At 46.6% G+C, this 17,700-nt stretch overlaps 1 protein-coding gene across 1 annotated transcript; it reads right to left on the reverse strand.

Moving 5' to 3' along the window:
* Positions 1 to 6,555: 6,555 nt before the first annotated feature.
* Positions 6,556 to 8,443, reverse strand: LOC124697644 (UDP-glucuronate 4-epimerase 3-like). Its single transcript, XM_047230201.1, has one exon. It carries the CDS (start codon positions 8,441 to 8,443, stop codon positions 6,989 to 6,991), a length of 1,455 nt encoding a protein of 484 aa, XP_047086157.1. The 3' UTR covers positions 6,556 to 6,988.
* Between the last annotated feature and the right edge of the window lie 9,257 nt (positions 8,444 to 17,700).

Below are 17,700 nucleotides of genomic sequence, written 5' to 3' on the forward strand. Positions count from 1 at the left end.
TATAAACCGTGGAAGAGATTTAAAAAAAGGTCACGTAGTGTGGAAGATAGTGTTCACGATCACCAATCATCATCGGCGAAGACATGTTGACCCTTATAAAAACGGTATGAAAACAAAGAAGAGGACATTTATGTAAGCTATACACCATTGGGAAAGATACATATATACAGGGGGCAAAATTAAGGAACGAAGGAAACCTCGCCAGAAAATTGAGCTATACAGTCATGGCATACAAAGCTGAGGAATGAGTCAGATCTTGTGATTCCACTCCCATTCCACTATTTTTTACACTGTTGTATGACTCATGGCGATGAAAAATCCTGGAAAGGAGGAAGCACATGGACAGTAGTCCAGTACACATCAGAAGGATGCACAAGCAAGAGTTCTCATGGTCAACCATTCAAGAAAGAATTATCCTTCAAAATACTATTGGGCGCGAATGTTTCCAGCTGCTCACATGCAATTGCAAATACACGCATCACCTCATCCCTTCACATGCACATGAAACATTTCAAAGCTAGTCTGATAAACATACAAAAATGCACTGACATAAGTTAGATGATGAATAAAATGTGTCTGAAAGATGGTAGCCAAGAACTCAAAGCTCTGTAGTGTCATAAATAACATGCAATAATATCAATTACAGGAGTGACAAAATAACAAGCAAGTGTTTTTAGCATGCCTCGGAAACCATGCATCACAATAGCAGTCAAAAACTTACAAAAAAATAAAAAGAGATTATCGTGGTAATATTTATCAGGCCAGATAAAACAAGTAGTATTTAATTTCTTGGCCCCCCATGATTACACAACCTAAGGATTTACTTCATCACATCAGCCGTATCCACAATGGAAACACCAGATTTAATGATTTGCGAGGCATATAGAAGTGTTTTATACCACAGGTGCATGGAAAATAGACCGCCATACAGGAAACCAGCATGAATTTCAGTGAGATATACCACAGGGTTCAGAGAGAATGAATGTTGATCAGAACTACTTCAATTGAACAAAAGAAACAGAGTCATGGTATACTTCTCGTGGTACAAAATGTCAGTCGAAGAATCTATCTTAGTCTTTGCAATGCACCGTCTGCTCCCCGAAATGATTGAAAACTCTTCCTATTAGTGTCATCCTAAGAACCAACTAATTGAACTAGGGAGTGATGCCCAGCTATGGGGAGCAAACAGAAGCAAGAGTTTTCAACACTAACAGTTTCAGATGACCGAAGAATGCTGCTTCTACTGCTACAGATCGTAACATGAAACAACTTGTCTGAACAAGGACGGCATTGTACACAAGAATACATGACAGCATGGTTACCAGATATGTTTGCTGGCTTGCTGCATAGAACAGGCATTCGGACAGGAAACAAACGTATAGAGGGCAAGGGTAATGAGTAATGGAGTTCAAAACTTAAAGAACACACTTCTACTATTACCGGTAATAAAACGGAATGCGGTTACATGAAAAAATTCCTGTCTGAACACCGACGATATTGTCAACAAGAACACATGATAGCATAATACACTAAATTCATTGCTAGATGAACTGGTACTTGTGTTGCATAGATCAGGATTTTGAACAGGAAAATACGACAAATGTGTGTAGACTATCTCAATGCCAACCAAAATGAAATAGCTGTGGACCTGTCATGATCCCCAGGCTGCAATTTGAAGGTTAGAAACCTTCGGTGGCTATTAAAAATGATCAAACGAGATAGCACATGTCGATGAATAATCCTAGAAAGGAGGAAGCACATGGACAGTACACATCAGGGAGGGATGCACAATCAAGTTCTGGTGGTCAACCATTCAGGAAAGAATTATCCTTCAAAATACTATTGGGCGTGATGTTTCCACCAGCTCACATGCAGCTGCAAATACACGCATCACCTCATGCTTTCACATGCACATGAAGCGAATTCAAAGCTAGTAACAAACATACTAAAATGCAGTGACATAGAACTAGATGATGAAAAAAAATGTCAGAAATGTGGAAGTCAAACAAATTAAAAGCTAGTTAAATGTAGTGACATAACGTAAGTCTTTACTATTAAATTGGAGTTGGGGATGGTGTGTCACTTTGATGTTAAACATTGGAGCAATCCCAACCGTAGAAAGTTCACACGAAATCATCTCACGGTCGCTCAGAAAAAAATGGAAGCTTATTTAATGCGTGTCAAGTCAGAATCAATAAAATAGACATGTTGCTCTGAAAAAATAGAAGCTTATTTATTGTGTATCAATTCAATCGCAATAATCAAGTAAATATACACGTCCCGGTATTTTGCAAAAAGGAAAGATATCAGCCACCAATTACGGTAATTTGCATTTCCAAACTTCAGCATTCACGCCCTCTCTCTCCTTGCAGCCAAGGATCGATCCCTCCTTGGAAACAAATTCTATGGGGCGGGCCGCATAATACCCCTTTTTTTAGGGAAGCCGCATAATACCTTGTGAGACCCCTCCTCAGATATTGCCACCTCATCCGAAACACACATCTTAAAGCATCTCTCAGTCTACGTATATCTTGTACCCCTTCGTCCTTCAGCAGGCCAAACTACCGGCGCTCGTGACTAGGCGGTCCCGTTTCATCTCTGCGCTGCCGTAACAACCTCCTCGGACCTCGCCGTTGTCCTTTGTGTGTGAGTCAAAAATGGCAAACCTGGCCGTCGCGTGTTCTGCTTCATGTTGCTTGCAATCTTCTCGTGGCTTAGCTGATTTTCACGGAAGCAGCAACGACGGGCCACGCCATCCGGTTCCCCTCTGCGGCGGCGCCGCCATTGCCAACCATTAACTCGTTCGGTTAATCAAGGACGCAGGTATAACTAATGCATCAGGTTTATCCGCAAACAAAAAGTTTTAGCCGCAACGCTGAGCAGCAGCCCCAACAGATACAGTCATGCAGATCCTACAATGCATTTTTTCTTTTCTTGAGTGCATCAGATCTCTATCGATCAGTATTTCAAAATCCAATCATGTCGAAGCGTGAAGCTGCTCTGCACCTATGAAATTAAATTATATCAGAGCAATGGAATCTGCTAATGTAGTATCAGAACTTGTTCTCATGAGAAGCGCTGACGGACCAAGGAGGTAAAAGGAACGGGAACGTGCGCCTGCGATCAACTCATCGCTGGTGGAGGTGGCAAACCAAGACTGCGTGATAGACGTCGGAGGACGCCATTGATACTGTGACCACGACGATGACTGGATTCTGAAACAACCGCAAGGTCGTGCCATGTGATACGTGGGATGGTAGTTACGACCAAATCAATCAATTGATCTGATGAAAACGTATACCACATGATAGGATGTATCCTAATTAGGTAGTGCGTATACTATGCAGGGAGGTGCCATAAGATGTGTATTTCGGATGAGGTGGCAAAATCTGAGGAGGGGTCTCACAAGGGGAGCTATGAGGCCCAGCCCCATATAATTTTGTGTCCTCTCTCTTGCCTTCTTCCAGCAAGGAGGATAGACCACCGCCCGCCGCTAGACAAGGGTCGATCGCCTCACTTCTGGTCTTCACATGTGGAGCGAACACATGGGATAGGTTCTGGCTGCGCCCCCGGTTCGCTACAACCACGTTCCATCGCCACAACCTTGTGCGGCCCCTCTACCGTACAACCGAGGTCGACGACCCTACCGAGGCCACCTACAGTGCGCCATCGTCGTCGCCGCCATGGTCCGCATTGCCGTCGATGCCCTGCGTGCCACAAGAGCCATGGTCATCTACAAAAGTGTGGCGCCATCACCATGGACTGCGTCGATGCCGCCTCCCTGCCCACCGCGATCGAACAGTGAAGGAAGGAAGGCAAAAATTTGGTAGCGAGGTTGGCGCTCTGTTCGTGGTGCAGGCCAACCTGCGCTGGCAGGACGACTGCTGGCCGGAGGAGTGCGTGGGGCAGGGAGTAGGTGGATGTGATTGAGTGCCGCCTGAAGGATGTGAAGGTAGTCGCATACGCCGATCATGCTACGGTCGTGGTGAACTTGAGGACGGAATTTTCATCCGGAGGACATGACCTTTCTGCTTAAATTTTGGTTATCCTGTTATGAGACGAGAGGAAGGCGGCAACGGAATGCCTGTGAGCCTGCATGTGTTCAATCATGTTGGTCGTGGAGGATGGGTGTGAGCGTGTGTGAGTAGTCGTCAACTCGAGGTTGACTCTGCTCAATATGTTATGTCCCTGCTCTTGGTCCTCACCATGGTCCGGGAGGGCTTCACAGCGAGGTCGTGCCCGATCGAGAATGTATGGAATTTTTCTCTCCGCTTCTCCTTTGCACTTTATTGTCCATGAAATCCCATGATAGACTCACTTCACCATCTTGCATGAGGTGTCATTGGTCGCCTTTAATGTGTTTGATAAATATATTTTTTGCTACTTTCAGATTCTTCACGCTTTTGTACTGTGCATTCTGCCGGTGGTTTACTTCCTGATGGCGTCGAGATCTCCTGAAGAACAAGGTGAGAGTGGAGTATTAGTAGATCGTACCTGAGTAGTTTTTGTTTGCATGTAGGGGTAGAGTGACATAATTATTCAGTGCAACAAAAGGTGTGAAAGAGTGTGCGATGATCTAAATAAATTGTTGCCTACTGAATATAATTTTACATTCCGGTGTAATTTCGATAGTTGTTCTTTTGCCCTTGAAAATAGAATGTTGTCTATTGGGCTTAGAAACTAGCAAATACACCATTATTAATATGTATCCACATTATACATGTACTATTACGTGTTGTAATTTGTTGGGGGACGAACGCTGTGTGTGTGTGGGGGGGGGGGGGGTGTCTCCTGCTCGCCCCTGGCTCCACTCCGTATCTACATAAACTTAAGAATTTTTTTACAAATGATGGGAGTACATTTTAATTTGTTTGTATTTCGAGCAGAATCATCCCATTTATTTGAAGTCCAACTAATTCTTTATTATGCTTTCTGAAACGTTTCGAGTTAAGAAAATTAGGCAGGGTCATTCCGTAGGGTGGAATTGTGGAGTGATACTGTTATCTGCTTATGGATAATAGAGTTTATTAGTGTAATGAATATTGTCCATGTATTATGATGGAGTGATTTGGGTTGCTTAGGTCATTTCCTTCCCTATGGTGTTATATTCTGAAATACGATCCTCATAGTTTGTTTAGGATAGAAGTGATTTTGGTCTAAGCTTTTTATTTGTATATTTCTACCTTCTGTGAGCCAGGTTGGTCATTCATATGTTCACTATTTTGTTAGCGTGCATTCCTTTTTATGCTGAGTCAAGCATCATGTTCCCAGCATCCATCTAAAACATCTCAGTATATCCATCTAGAACATCTCATTATATGACTATGTTACAATAGAGGACTTAAAGAGGTGTATGCGATTGTTACTAGGTACATAGAGAAAGACATCGATATTCTGTTACGACTACAGATGGATGTGCTACCGTTAAAACGTTTAAATAATTACATGCATTATATTTATATGTTTATATATGCGCAAGCGGAAAAGGGAATTATGCTATATATGTGTTGCAGAGAAATAAACTACATATTTGCAACAACAAAAAATGGATTATGTTATATATATGCAGTGGGTGAAGAAACTCGCGCGCCGTAGCAGCGCACGGGCATTCAACTAGTAGTTGAATCAAATGTGACTGAGAGATGGTAACTCTGTTGTCAAACCATCAAAATGACCATGCAGAATGAAGTCTAGTAATCAATTACAAAAGTCACAAACTCATAATGCAACCATGACATCAAAAGATATCAGCAGCATACACAGTGCCAATTAAAGTACAAAAAGTGCTGACAATAATCTTCAACAACCAAACAAGAAACTGCGTGACCACTAGACAATCAAGTCGATAAATCACGATTTTCCCACGAAACTATAAACAAAAGTCCAACCAAAGTGAAGCCGAAAGTCAAGAAAAAGACTCGCAAATTGCAGTTAACACGGCATTAGACATTTGGACTGACAAGGTCAATCTCATACTGATAGAATACAAGTCAGTTAACACGGCAATAGACATTTGGACTCACAAGGTCATTCTCATACTGCTAGAATACAAGTCTGAAAATATCAATAAAGTCCCACGAAAGATTAAGTGCACAGTTAGGAAAGAGACAGGGCTGCTATAATAACAAGTAGTGATCATCTAAGTTCCCACCGGTGCACATCTTCAGACCGCCTGAAGTGTTGTTTCTCTTTTCTAGACAATTGACAATTCGGATACTATAGCACTCAACCATCTACATACCTTAAAGCATAAGTAATTATTTTTTCATCTATAGATCAAGTGGTTTATAATCAGCAAGAAAAATCTGATAATTCAAGCAGTTGAACATGGGAACTACCATTGCAGTCGCAATAATACAGTTACACAAGTGACCAAACAACAGGCAAGTATTTTTTTTAGCATGCTTGCAAAAACTTCCATCATAAGCTCATAATCAAAATAAAAATATTGTTGTAATATTGATCAAGCAGACAAAACAAGTATCTAATTCAATAACATTCGGCTATAATTACACTTCATCACATCAGCCGTATCAACAAAGGAGACACTAGATATTAAGATTCACAAGGCAAAGACGTGTTTTATACCACAGGTGCATGGAAAATGCACCGCCATACAGGAAACTAGCATGAATTTCAGTAACATATAGGTTTCGGAGAGAATGAATGCTGATCAGAACTACTTCAATTGAACAAAAGAAACAGAGTCATGATATACTTCCTTCCCTCTCGTGGTACAAAATGTCACTAAAAGAATCTATCGTAGTCTTTGCAATGCACCGTCTGCTCCCCAAAATGATTGAAAAAAATGTTCCTAGCAGTGTCATCCTAAGAACCAACTAATGGAACTAGGGAGTGATGCCCAGCTATGGGGAGCAAAACAGAGGCAACAGTTTTCCAACACTAACTAATTAACGATTGTTTCGTTTCACCTGAAGAGATACACACCGTCAGAAGAGGGCCATCCATCCAGAAGCTGAATCTCCAGTCATCTCGCGCTGCTCGTGCTGCCGTTCCGGCCGCGTGAGGCCTTGCCACTGCTACTGCCATGCTGCTTCTGCTTCACGGCCAACTCAGGGTTGTAGTACTCGAGATACCACCGCACAAACTTCTTGAGCCCCGTTTGGAGATCGGTGGATGGCCGGTACCCAAGCTCCCGCTGCGCAAGGCTGATGTTAGCATGCGTGTATGGCACATCCCCGTTCCTGGGCATCTTGACAATCCTCCTCTCAGCCTTGACCTTGAGCATCTTCTCCAGCAAGTCCACTAGCTGTGTGACCGGCACCGGAGAGGTGTTGCCCAAATTATACGTCCTGAACGGCGCTGGCCCTCGCTTCTTGCCGCCGCTGCCCGTGCTCTTGCCGGCTGTATCCAAGGCCCCGATACATCCCTTGACGATATCATCAATGTAGGTGAAATCCCGGGAAATGGTGGTCTGGTGCGCACCTCCACCGGAGCTCTCGTAGACGGTGATGGGCCGACCAGCGAGGATGTCCCGGGTGAAGAAGAAGTATGCCATGTCGGGGCGCCCCCACGGGCCGTAGACGGTGAAGAACCGTAGGGCCGTGAGGGAGAGGCCGTAGATGTGGTTGTAGACATGCGCGATCTCCTCGCCGGCCTTCTTCGTGGCCGCGTAGAGCGAGGCGGGGCGGTCCGTCCTGTCGTGCTCGGAGAAGGGCACGTGGGAGTTGAGCCCGTAGACCGAGGAGGAGGACGCCCAGACGACCGCCGGCTGCGGGTCGGCGGCGCGCGCCGCCTCGAGCAGCGCGACGAGGCCGGCCACGTTGGCGCGCACGTAGGACATGGGGTCGACGAGCGCGTGGCGCACGCCGGCCTGCGCGGCGAGGTGGAGTACGTGGGTGAAGGGGACGACGTCGAAGAGCTTGGCGAGGAGGTCGGCGTCGGCGATGTCGCCGTCGACGACGTAGACCCCCGCGCGCGCGAGGAGCGCGGCGCGGCCGCGCTTGAGGGCGGGGTCGTAGTAGTCGTTGAAGTTGTCGAGGCCGAGCACGCCGTCGCCGCGGCGGCGCAGCGCGGCGGCGGCGTGGCAGCCGACGAAGCCCGCGGCGCCGGTGACGAGGACGGAGAGGCCGGCGCGGCCGCCGTTGGCGCGCCTGACGCGCGCGGAGGCCCGCACCTTCTTCTCCCAGGCGGCGCCGCCGTAGGAGGCGGTGGCCTGGGAGGCGTGGAGGGAGCGGCGCGGGGAGTCGGTGGCGCGCGAGGCGGGGGCGGAGGAGGAGGATGGGGAGAGGAGGAGGAAGGCGAGGAGCAGCGAGAGGGAGCAGACGGACCAGAAGGCGAGCTTGGAGAGGAGCGAGGGGTGGTGGTGGTGGCGCGCGGGGAGGCGGTGGTGGTGGTAGTGGTGGAACTGCGGCTTGAGGGCCGCGGAGGCGCCGCCCGCCGCCGCCGCCGAGCCGGGCGCGCCGGTCAGCTGCGGCGCCATGTCGCGATCTGAGTGCGGCGGCAATGCGGGCGCTCGCTGGATCTCGGGATTGATTGGGTGGGGGTGGGGCGGACGGACTTGGGTTTGTTTGTTTCAAGGACGCTTTCCGTTCCGTTTTGTCGCGCAGATGGTTTCGTTTCGATTCGTTTCGGCTTTGCCCTTGGGCGCTACATTTGAGGAGAAATCGTGGGGATTTTTCTCCCCTTTCTTTTCTCTTTCTAGCAGCAAGCCAGCCAATGACTGCCTGGGCTTTCCTACTTTTGCATTCTCCTTTCTTTTCTTTTCTTTTTGGATACAGTACTGATTGTTTTCCGTTGAGAAAATTGCGACGCCGACGGATCCGCTCTCCAAAAATTCGAAACGTGTAATCCTTGTCAACGCAGCTAGATTTACGGGACGCTAAGTAGCAGCAGAACCGTACAATCTCAGGATCAAAAGAGCATCTTCACCATTCCGCTCCAAATAGGCGCTCGCAGGAAACATGCAATTAATTTCACACGAATAATTCAAACAAATAAATTAAATCATTCATACATGAATAAAAATAAATTGCAATGAATCATGCGTTGTTTTCTTTTCGGATTCACAAATGCTTAATTAGATCATTATGTAGTTTAGTACGAACACCACCATCTCGAACATTTTCATGAATCCTCAGGAAAGAAGCAAACGGTGCCAGTAAATGCTCAACCTCAGCAAGAGGTCTATAAAAATCAAAAAGATGGCGGATGATGCGTTGCGGTCACTCTTAACGATCATGTTGTACATGATCACACAAACGTTTATCACCTCCCACAAATGACTCCGACCAGATGAGAGCAGGCTACCGAACAATGGCAAACACTACGGAGCACGCCAAATGTGGGCTGCTGACAGAAGACCTGCTCCTCGAGATGGCCGTGAAGGAAGGCGTTGGAGACGTCCATCTGGTGCACGGGCCACGCACGGTAGACCGCAAGCTGAAGGGCAGTGTGGATCGTCCAAGGCTTGACAACAGGGGCGAAGGTGTCGGTGAAGTCGACGTCGGCGCGCTGGCGAAAGCCACGAACCACCCACCGCGCCTTGTGACGGTCAAGAGTACCGTCCGGATGGAACTTGTGCTTGAAGACCCACTTCCCAGTGATGATGTTGGCGTGAGGGGGCGGGGAACAAGCGTCCATGTCTGGTTCCGCTGCAGGGCGTCGAACTCGTCCTGCATGGCCGCAAGCCACTGTGGGTCGCGGAGAGCAGCCCGGGTAGAGGCGGGCAGGGGCGACGGCGTGGATTGATGAGGACATCCCTACCTCACTACTACCTCCGTCATTACCAACTGAAGATGAACCTGCTGTGAAGCTCAAGTCCAACGAAGTCAGGATTGGACCAATAACACGAGCTCGTGCGAAGCTACTTAAACAACAGGTGAACTTGTTTCTAAACGATACTTTGATTGATGAGAACTATATACTGCCTAAGTCCTATTACTTATGTATCATCAGGTATCAAGAGGAGACGAGCATCGCACGAGGAGAGGAGCAGCAAGACGGACGTCAAGATGGCCGTGAAGCTGGACATGGAGCTGGACATGAAGATATCTCATGGACGCGCGAGGGAGGAGCGGGAGGCATGCGCGAGAGGAGAAGAAGAAGTCCAGGCCGGTCCAGAACCCGGTCAGACCGGCCCCCAGCCCGGTCCCTGGCCCGGTCGACCGGTTGCAAACCGGACGTCAACCGGAGGAAGCCCCTCGTACCGGACGAAAACCGGAAACTTCGCAGTTTTCCGGTCTACAGCCCGGTTGACCGGACCACTGACCGGACAGCCCGGTCCACGGCCGGTTGACCGGACCACAAACCGGACCGGCCGGTCCACAGCCCGGTCGACCGGACCCCAGACCGGACATGTCCGAGTCTGTCTCGACCAGATCTATTCTGGGTCGGTTTTACTTGTAGTTTTTCGACCAGAACTCGTCCCGAACGCCTATATAAGTGCCTTGGACGACCCCCTAGCTGCTTTAGACCACGTTTAAGATAAACCCTAGTTCTTAGTTGTTTGCTCTGCAAAACTATTGAATTCCCTACACCATATTGCTTGGATATGTTCCATTGGGAATTAGACGGTTGCAACTTACCGCTTCGTGGTCGGCGACTACGTGCGCAAGTGTGTGGAGTTGCGAATATCTTGCAGGGTTGAGAGCTGTTGCATCTGGCGACAGGGACCAATCGAGAGATCTCGTTGCGTCATACAAGTTATCATCCACTTCATCGTCGTGTATCTCCGCTGCCATCACCCGTGATCATCATCACCACCATTGCTTACTGAGAAGATCGGGCAACCCCATATCATCTTGGTATCAGATTTCCAGTTTTCCTCGGTAAGCCATCCACAATCCACCCCATAGTTGAGTTGTGAGTGTTTTCCCTATCCAGAAAAAGCCAAAAAAAAAATTAGGGTTAGGGTTTGCCATAGCCATAGCTTGCACTAATTTCGAGTTTTAGTTGCTTTTCGTAGTTGTTTTTGCGTACCTTTATCTTTCGTCTAGTAGAATTGTTAGGGTTTGTGTTTTCATCTAGTTTATCATCTAGAGTCAGTTTTTGTTTCCTCCGAGTCCACATAGCATATAGTGTGTTTGTCCAAACCATAGCTAAAGCCTTTCGATATACGTGACTAGGAACTTCCCCAGAAGAGACTAGTTTTACCGCTCGACAGGCTGCTCATTAGGGTTTTGGTGCTTTGCATATCTTGTTGGCCGTGTTATCAAGGAGTTGAGTCATAAAATCAAAAAAAAAAGAGAAAAATAGAAAAGACGCAAAAAGAGCTACATAGCTGCGTGTGTTACAAAAAGAAAATACAAAAAGAAAAGTGTGTGCTAGTTGAAATCAAGTGAAAGGCCTAAGTTTTCTTTACTGCATCCGTAGTTGAGCAATCTTGTGCCTGTCTCGTTGAGCTTTGCTAGCGTCTCTCTAGTGCTTTGCAACCTTTCCTCCATATAGTTGCATTGCCCCATTATATCGCCTTGTGTGAGTATCTTTGGTTGTCTACGGTCAGCGCTAGAGCTTGTTATTGGTGCAAATAGGTAGCCTACCTACAGCCCCACATATACCCCGCTTTGTCGTGTGATTGTTCTTATACCCTTGATATTCGCTTCGCTACATCCGTGCACTAGTTGTTACTACAAGTGGTAAGCAACACTAATTTACTTTGGAACGGTAAGATTTCCTTTTCTTATCAGTTTTGAGTGAGTTGTGAGAGTACCACCGTATATTGTTGATTTAGTGCACTAACCTACTAATCATGTCTGCTAGTGATAATAAGATTGTTAACCAGGAAAATAAGAACTCGGCAGATATCATCACATGGAGGGAGTATGAAGCTCTTTGTAATGAGATGCGACGTGAATTCCGCACTAAGGATGATGAGCTTAAGGGTACAGTTGACGAGATCAAACAAACGATGGATGCTACTAATGCACCTGTCACTGGATTGGCTGATCAAGTGACGGATATACAGCGCAATATTGCAGACATGCTCATCGCTATTGAGAACTTGACTGTACAACAACAACAACAAGAAGATGATGAAGATCCCGAGCTTGAAGATGACGCACACAATGCTCGTGGTGCGCCTCGTGGTCATCGTCCTCGTGGTTGGGTTCCACTTGGCCGTAATGGTCGTGGACAAGATGAAGAAGATGGATTGGGTAAGCCTAAGTTTTCCATACCCAAGTTTGAAGGAGGAGCTGATGTTGAAGAATACCTTACTTGGGAGCTCAAGATTGAGAAATTATGGAGCCTACATCCACACTACTCTGAAGATAGGAAGATCAAGCTTGCGTCTTCTGAATTTGATGGTTATGCATTGCGTTGGTGGGATTCTTTGGTTTCGTAACCGCGACGAAGATGGTGCGCAGCCTATCCGTACATGGCGTGCAATGAAGGAGGTTATGACTTCTCGTTTTGTGCCTACAAATTACATGCGGAACATATTTGATAAGCTAACACTATTGAGGCAAGGTGTGAAGACTGTTGATGAGTACTACATGGAGATGGAGATGCTCATGCAGCGTGGTCGTGTCCGTGAGTCTCTAGAGATGACAATGCAGCGTTTTCTCAATGGATTGAAGTATGATGTTAAAGGCATTGTTCGTCATTACACCTACACCAATATGAATCAATTGTTACATCATGCAAGAGAAGCTGAATCACAGTTGGCTGAAGAAGCAAAGGTTAAGGGACGTGCTACGGGAGCTGGGCGTTTTACACCCCGCGCGCCCTCTACGGCGCAGGCGCCTTCGACGCGCTCCGCTCCTTATTCTACTCCGCCTAGCAAACCGGTCTCCAATGTATCTAATGCAAAGAAGTCCGAATCTGCTGCAAGTACGAGTGGTTCTGGTGTGTCTACAACGCGCAACCGCGATATGCTTTGCCATACATGTGGTGGCAAGGGTCACTTCAAGAGAGATTGTCCTAACCGCAAAGTCATGTTTATCAATGAGGACAATGAGTATGAGACCGGAGATGATGTTGATCCAAATGCTCCAGTACGATGATGACTATGACACCGATGGTGAAGATGCATATCCTTCTGATGCTCGCACCATTGTTGTGTCGCAGCGTGCTCTTAATGTGTTGCCTAGTGCATCTACTCAGCGCTGCAATTTGTTCCAAACCAAAGCTTTAGTTGGTCCTGACAAGGCTTGCAAGGTCATTATTGATGGTGGGAGTTGCCGCAATTTAGCAAGCAAGGAGTTATGTACCAAGCTGAAGTTGAAGTATCTACCGCACCCGCATCCATATTATATTCAGTGGTTGAGCGACAATGGTGAGATGAAGGTAAACCACATGGTGCGTGTTGAGTTTGCGATTGGACCGTATAAGGATTGCATTGATTTTGATGTGGTTCCTATGACGGTTTGTCACCTCTTATTGGGTCGGCCTTGGCTCTATGACCGTTCTTTGCAACACAATGGCCGTGCCAATACATATCACTTGGAGTACAAGGGCAAGAAAATTAACTTACAGCCTATGTCGCCACAACAAATTGTCAATGAGTCTCGTCAGAAGATTGAAGTTAATTTGGAGGATGCACCTCTAGATAGGCGAGAGAATTGTAATGTCGTGAGTGATATAACGAAAAGTGAGAGAGTGAATTTCTTAGTCTCATTAGCCACCAAAGAAGACATGAGAGAATTTAGTGAGGATCCTACGGCCATGCCTCTTGTGCTTTTGTACAGGGGTACGGTTTTGGTTTCTAACGACATGACCCCTCTTCCTCTTGGTGTTTCTAGTGTTTTGCAGGAATTCGGCGACGTGTTTCCGGAGGAGGTACCCGCAGGACTACCACCATTGCGAGGTATTGAGCATCAAATTGACTTGATTCCCGGAGCATCGCTGCCCAATAGGGCGCCATATCGCACTAATCCCGAAGAGACGAAGGAGATACGAAGCAAGTACAAGCGCTACTCGACAAAGGTTATATTCGCATAAGCCTTAGTCCTTGTGTCTGTTCTCGTTATTCTAGTTCCTAAGAAAGATGGTACTTGGCGTATGTGCGTAGATTGTAGAGCTATAAACAACATTACTATTCGATATCGTCATCCTATTCCCCGTTTAGAGGATATGCTAGATGAGTTGAGTGGTGCTGCTGTGTTCTCTAAAATTGATTTGCGTAGTGGTTATCATCAAATTAGGATGAAAGAAGGGGATGAGTGGAAAACAGCCTTTAAAACGAAATTTGGTTTATATGAGTGGTTAGTAATGCCTTTTGGATTAACTAATGCACCTAGTACTTTCATGAGACCGATGAACCATGTTTTGCGTGAATTTATTGGCAAATTTGTGGTTGTGTACTTTGATGACATATTAATCTACAGCCGCAATGAATCTGATCATACTATACATATTCGACATGTTTTGCAAGTGTTGCGTGATAATCAACTCTATGGTAATCTTGAGAAGTGCACATTTTGCAAAGATAAGGTCATATTTCGGGTTATGTTGTCTCTAAGCATGGAGTAGAAGTAGATGTGTCTAAAATTGAAGCTATTCAAAATTGGCCTACTCCCATGAATGTGAGTCAAGTGAGAAGTTTCCATGGTCTAGCTGGGTTTTATCGCAGATTTGTGCCCAACTTTAGTACTATTGCTGCACCTTTGAATGATTTGACTAAAAAGGGTGTTGTCTTTGAGTGGGGCGCAGCCCAAGATCATGCATTTGATGAACTGAAACGATTGTTAACTTCTGTACCGTTGCTTGCACTTCCTGATTTCAATAAGCAATTTGAGATTGAATGTGATGCTAGTGGTATTGGAATTGGTGGTGTGTTGATGCAAGAGGGTCGCCCAATTGCATATTTTTCTGAGAAACTATCTGGTGCTAAGTTGAACTATCCAATATATGATAAAGAGTTGTATGCTTTAATTAGAGTTCTTGAGGTTTGGCAACATTACTTGTGGCCAAAAGAATTTATCATACATTCTCGATCATGAAGCTTTGAAATATCTCGAAAGCTCAATCTACTTTGCATAAGCGTCTAGCTAAGTGGGTTGAGTTCATTGAGTCTTTTCCATACATTATTAAGCATAAGAAGGGAAAAGATAATATTGTTGCTCGATGCTCTATCTAGGAAGAATATGCTATTAACTCAACTTGATGTTAAAATTCCTGGTTTAGAGATACTATGTGATTTGTATGCCACTCGATCATGATTTTGCCGAACCATATCGCTTATGTGCTCTTGGTAAAGCATGGGAAAAATATCACATACATGATGGTTTCTTGTTTAGGGCTAACAAACTATGTGTTCCGTAATCGTCTGTGCGTTTGCTCTTATTGCAGGAATCACATGCTGGAGGTTTGATGGGTCACTTTGGGCGTGAGAAGACGCTACTCATGCTAGCTGACCACTTTTATTGGCCAAAGATGAGGCGGGACATGGATAGATATGTGAGGAGATGCATTACTTGCAACAAGTCCAAGTCCAAGCTGAAGCCTCACGGTTTGTATACTCCTTTACCGGCACCTACTACACCATGGGAGGATATTAGTATGGATTTTGTGTTGGGTTTGCCGCGTACTAAGAGAGGCCATGATTCTATATTTGTGGTAGTGGATAGATTCTCTAAGATGTCCCACTTTATTGCCTGCCACAAGAGCGACGATGCGTCGCATATTGCTAACCTCGTTTTTCGGGGAGATTGTACGTCTACATGGAGTCCCGAGGACTATTGTTTCCGATCGTGACGTGAAGTTTATGAGCTACTTCGGAAGACGCTTTGGAGAAAGCTGGGGACGAAGCTGCTGTTCGAGCACTACTTGTCATCCCCAAACCGATGGTCAAACTGAAGTGGTGAATAGAACATTGTCACAACCGTTGAGATCCATGATCAAGAAGAACTCCGAAGGAGTGGGAAGAGTGTTTACCGCATGTGGAGTTTGCTTACAACAGGGCGGTACATTCTACCACTGGAGCTATGTCCTTTTGAGGTGGTGTATGGTTTCAAACCCATTACTTCCACTTGACTTGTTGCCTTTGCCCATACATGAGAGAGTTAATATGGAGGCATCCAAGAGGGCAGATTTTGTGAAGAAGATTCATGTGAAGACTAAAGAGTTGATTGAAAAGAAAGGCAAGAGCAATGCCGCAAGGATGAATAAGAAGCGCAAAGAGATGTTGTTCAAGCCTGGTGATTTGGTCCGGGTACATTTTCGCAAGGATAGATTCCCGAAGCCGAGAAAGTCTAAGTTGAAGCCTCGTGGTGATGGTCCTTACAAAGTGCTTGCCAAGATCAATGATAATGCATACTCGATAGATCTTCCAGAGGATGAGTTTGGTGTCAGTGAATTCTTTCAATGTTGCTGATTTGACACCTAATGACGGAGAAGACCTTGGAGCGTCGAGGTCGACGCCTTTTGAAGGGGGGAGATGATGAGGACATCCCTACCTCACTACTACCCCCGTCATTACCAACCGAAGATGAACTCCGTCGTGAAGCTCAAGTCCAACGAAGTCGGGATTGGACCAATAACACGAGCTCGTGCGAAGCTACTTAAACAACAGGTGAACTTGTTTCTAAACGATACTTTGATTGATGAGAACTTTATACCGCCTAAGTCCTATTACTTATGTATCATCGTGTATCAAGAGGAGACGAGCATCGCACGAGGAGAGGAGCAAGCAAGACGGACGTCAAGATGGCCGTGAAGCCGGACATGGAGCCGGACATGAAGATATCTCATGGACGCGCGAGGGAGGAGCGGAGGCATGCGCGAGAGGAGAAGAAGAAGTCCAGGCCGGTCCGTAGACCCGGTCGGACCGGCCCTCAGCCCGGTCCCTCGGTCCCGGCCGACCGGTTGCAAACCGGACGTCAACCGGAGGAAGCCCTCGTACCGGACGAAAACCGGAAACTTCGCAGCTTTCCGGTCTACAGCCCGGCTGGACGGACCATCGACCGGACAGCCCGGTCCACGGCCCGGCTGACCGGACCACAAACCGGACCGGCCGGTCCACAGCCCGGTCGACCGGACCCCGGACCGGACATGTCCGAGTCTCGTCTCGACCAGATCTATTCTGGGTCGGTTTTACTTGTAGTTTTTCGACCCGTAACTCGTCCCGAACGCCTATATAAGTGCCTTGGACGACCCCCTAGTCTGCTTTAGACCACGTTTAAGATAAACCCTAGTTCTTAGTTGTTTGCTCGCAAAACTATTGAATTCCCTACACCATATTGCTTGGATATTGTGTAGATCCCGCTTAAGTCTTGTGTGATCTCGCTGTTCCATTGGGAATTAGACGGTTGCAACTTACCGCTTCGTGGTCGGCGACTACGTGCGCAAGTGTGTGGAGTTGCGAATATCTTGCAGGGTTGAGAGCCGTTGCATCCGGCGACGTGGACCAATCGAGAGATCTCGTTGCGTCATACAAGTTATCATCCACTTCATCGTCGTGTATCTCCGCTGCCATCACCCGTGATCATCATCACCACCATTGCTTACTGAGAAGATCGGGCAACCCCATATCATGGATGGTGAAGGCTCGGAAGTCGACGCGGTGTAGACGTACGCGTCCGAGGGGTACCGCTTCAAGTATGTCACTACACTCTCTAGGGTGCCCCTTGTACAGCTCTTGCCAAGCAAACGGCCCAATTCTTCCAACCTCAGTGCATTCAATTCATACTCCCTAGCATCCCAGGAAAATCTATCGCTGCATTTTGTGCCAGGACCCGAGCTATATCTTCTTCATTTGATGCCCTCAAATAGTCTTGTCCAACCTTGTTTATCCTAAAT

This window comes from Lolium rigidum, chromosome 3 (genome assembly GCF_022539505.1).
Source record: "Lolium rigidum isolate FL_2022 chromosome 3, APGP_CSIRO_Lrig_0.1, whole genome shotgun sequence".
NCBI lineage: Eukaryota > Viridiplantae > Streptophyta > Magnoliopsida > Poales > Poaceae > Lolium > Lolium rigidum.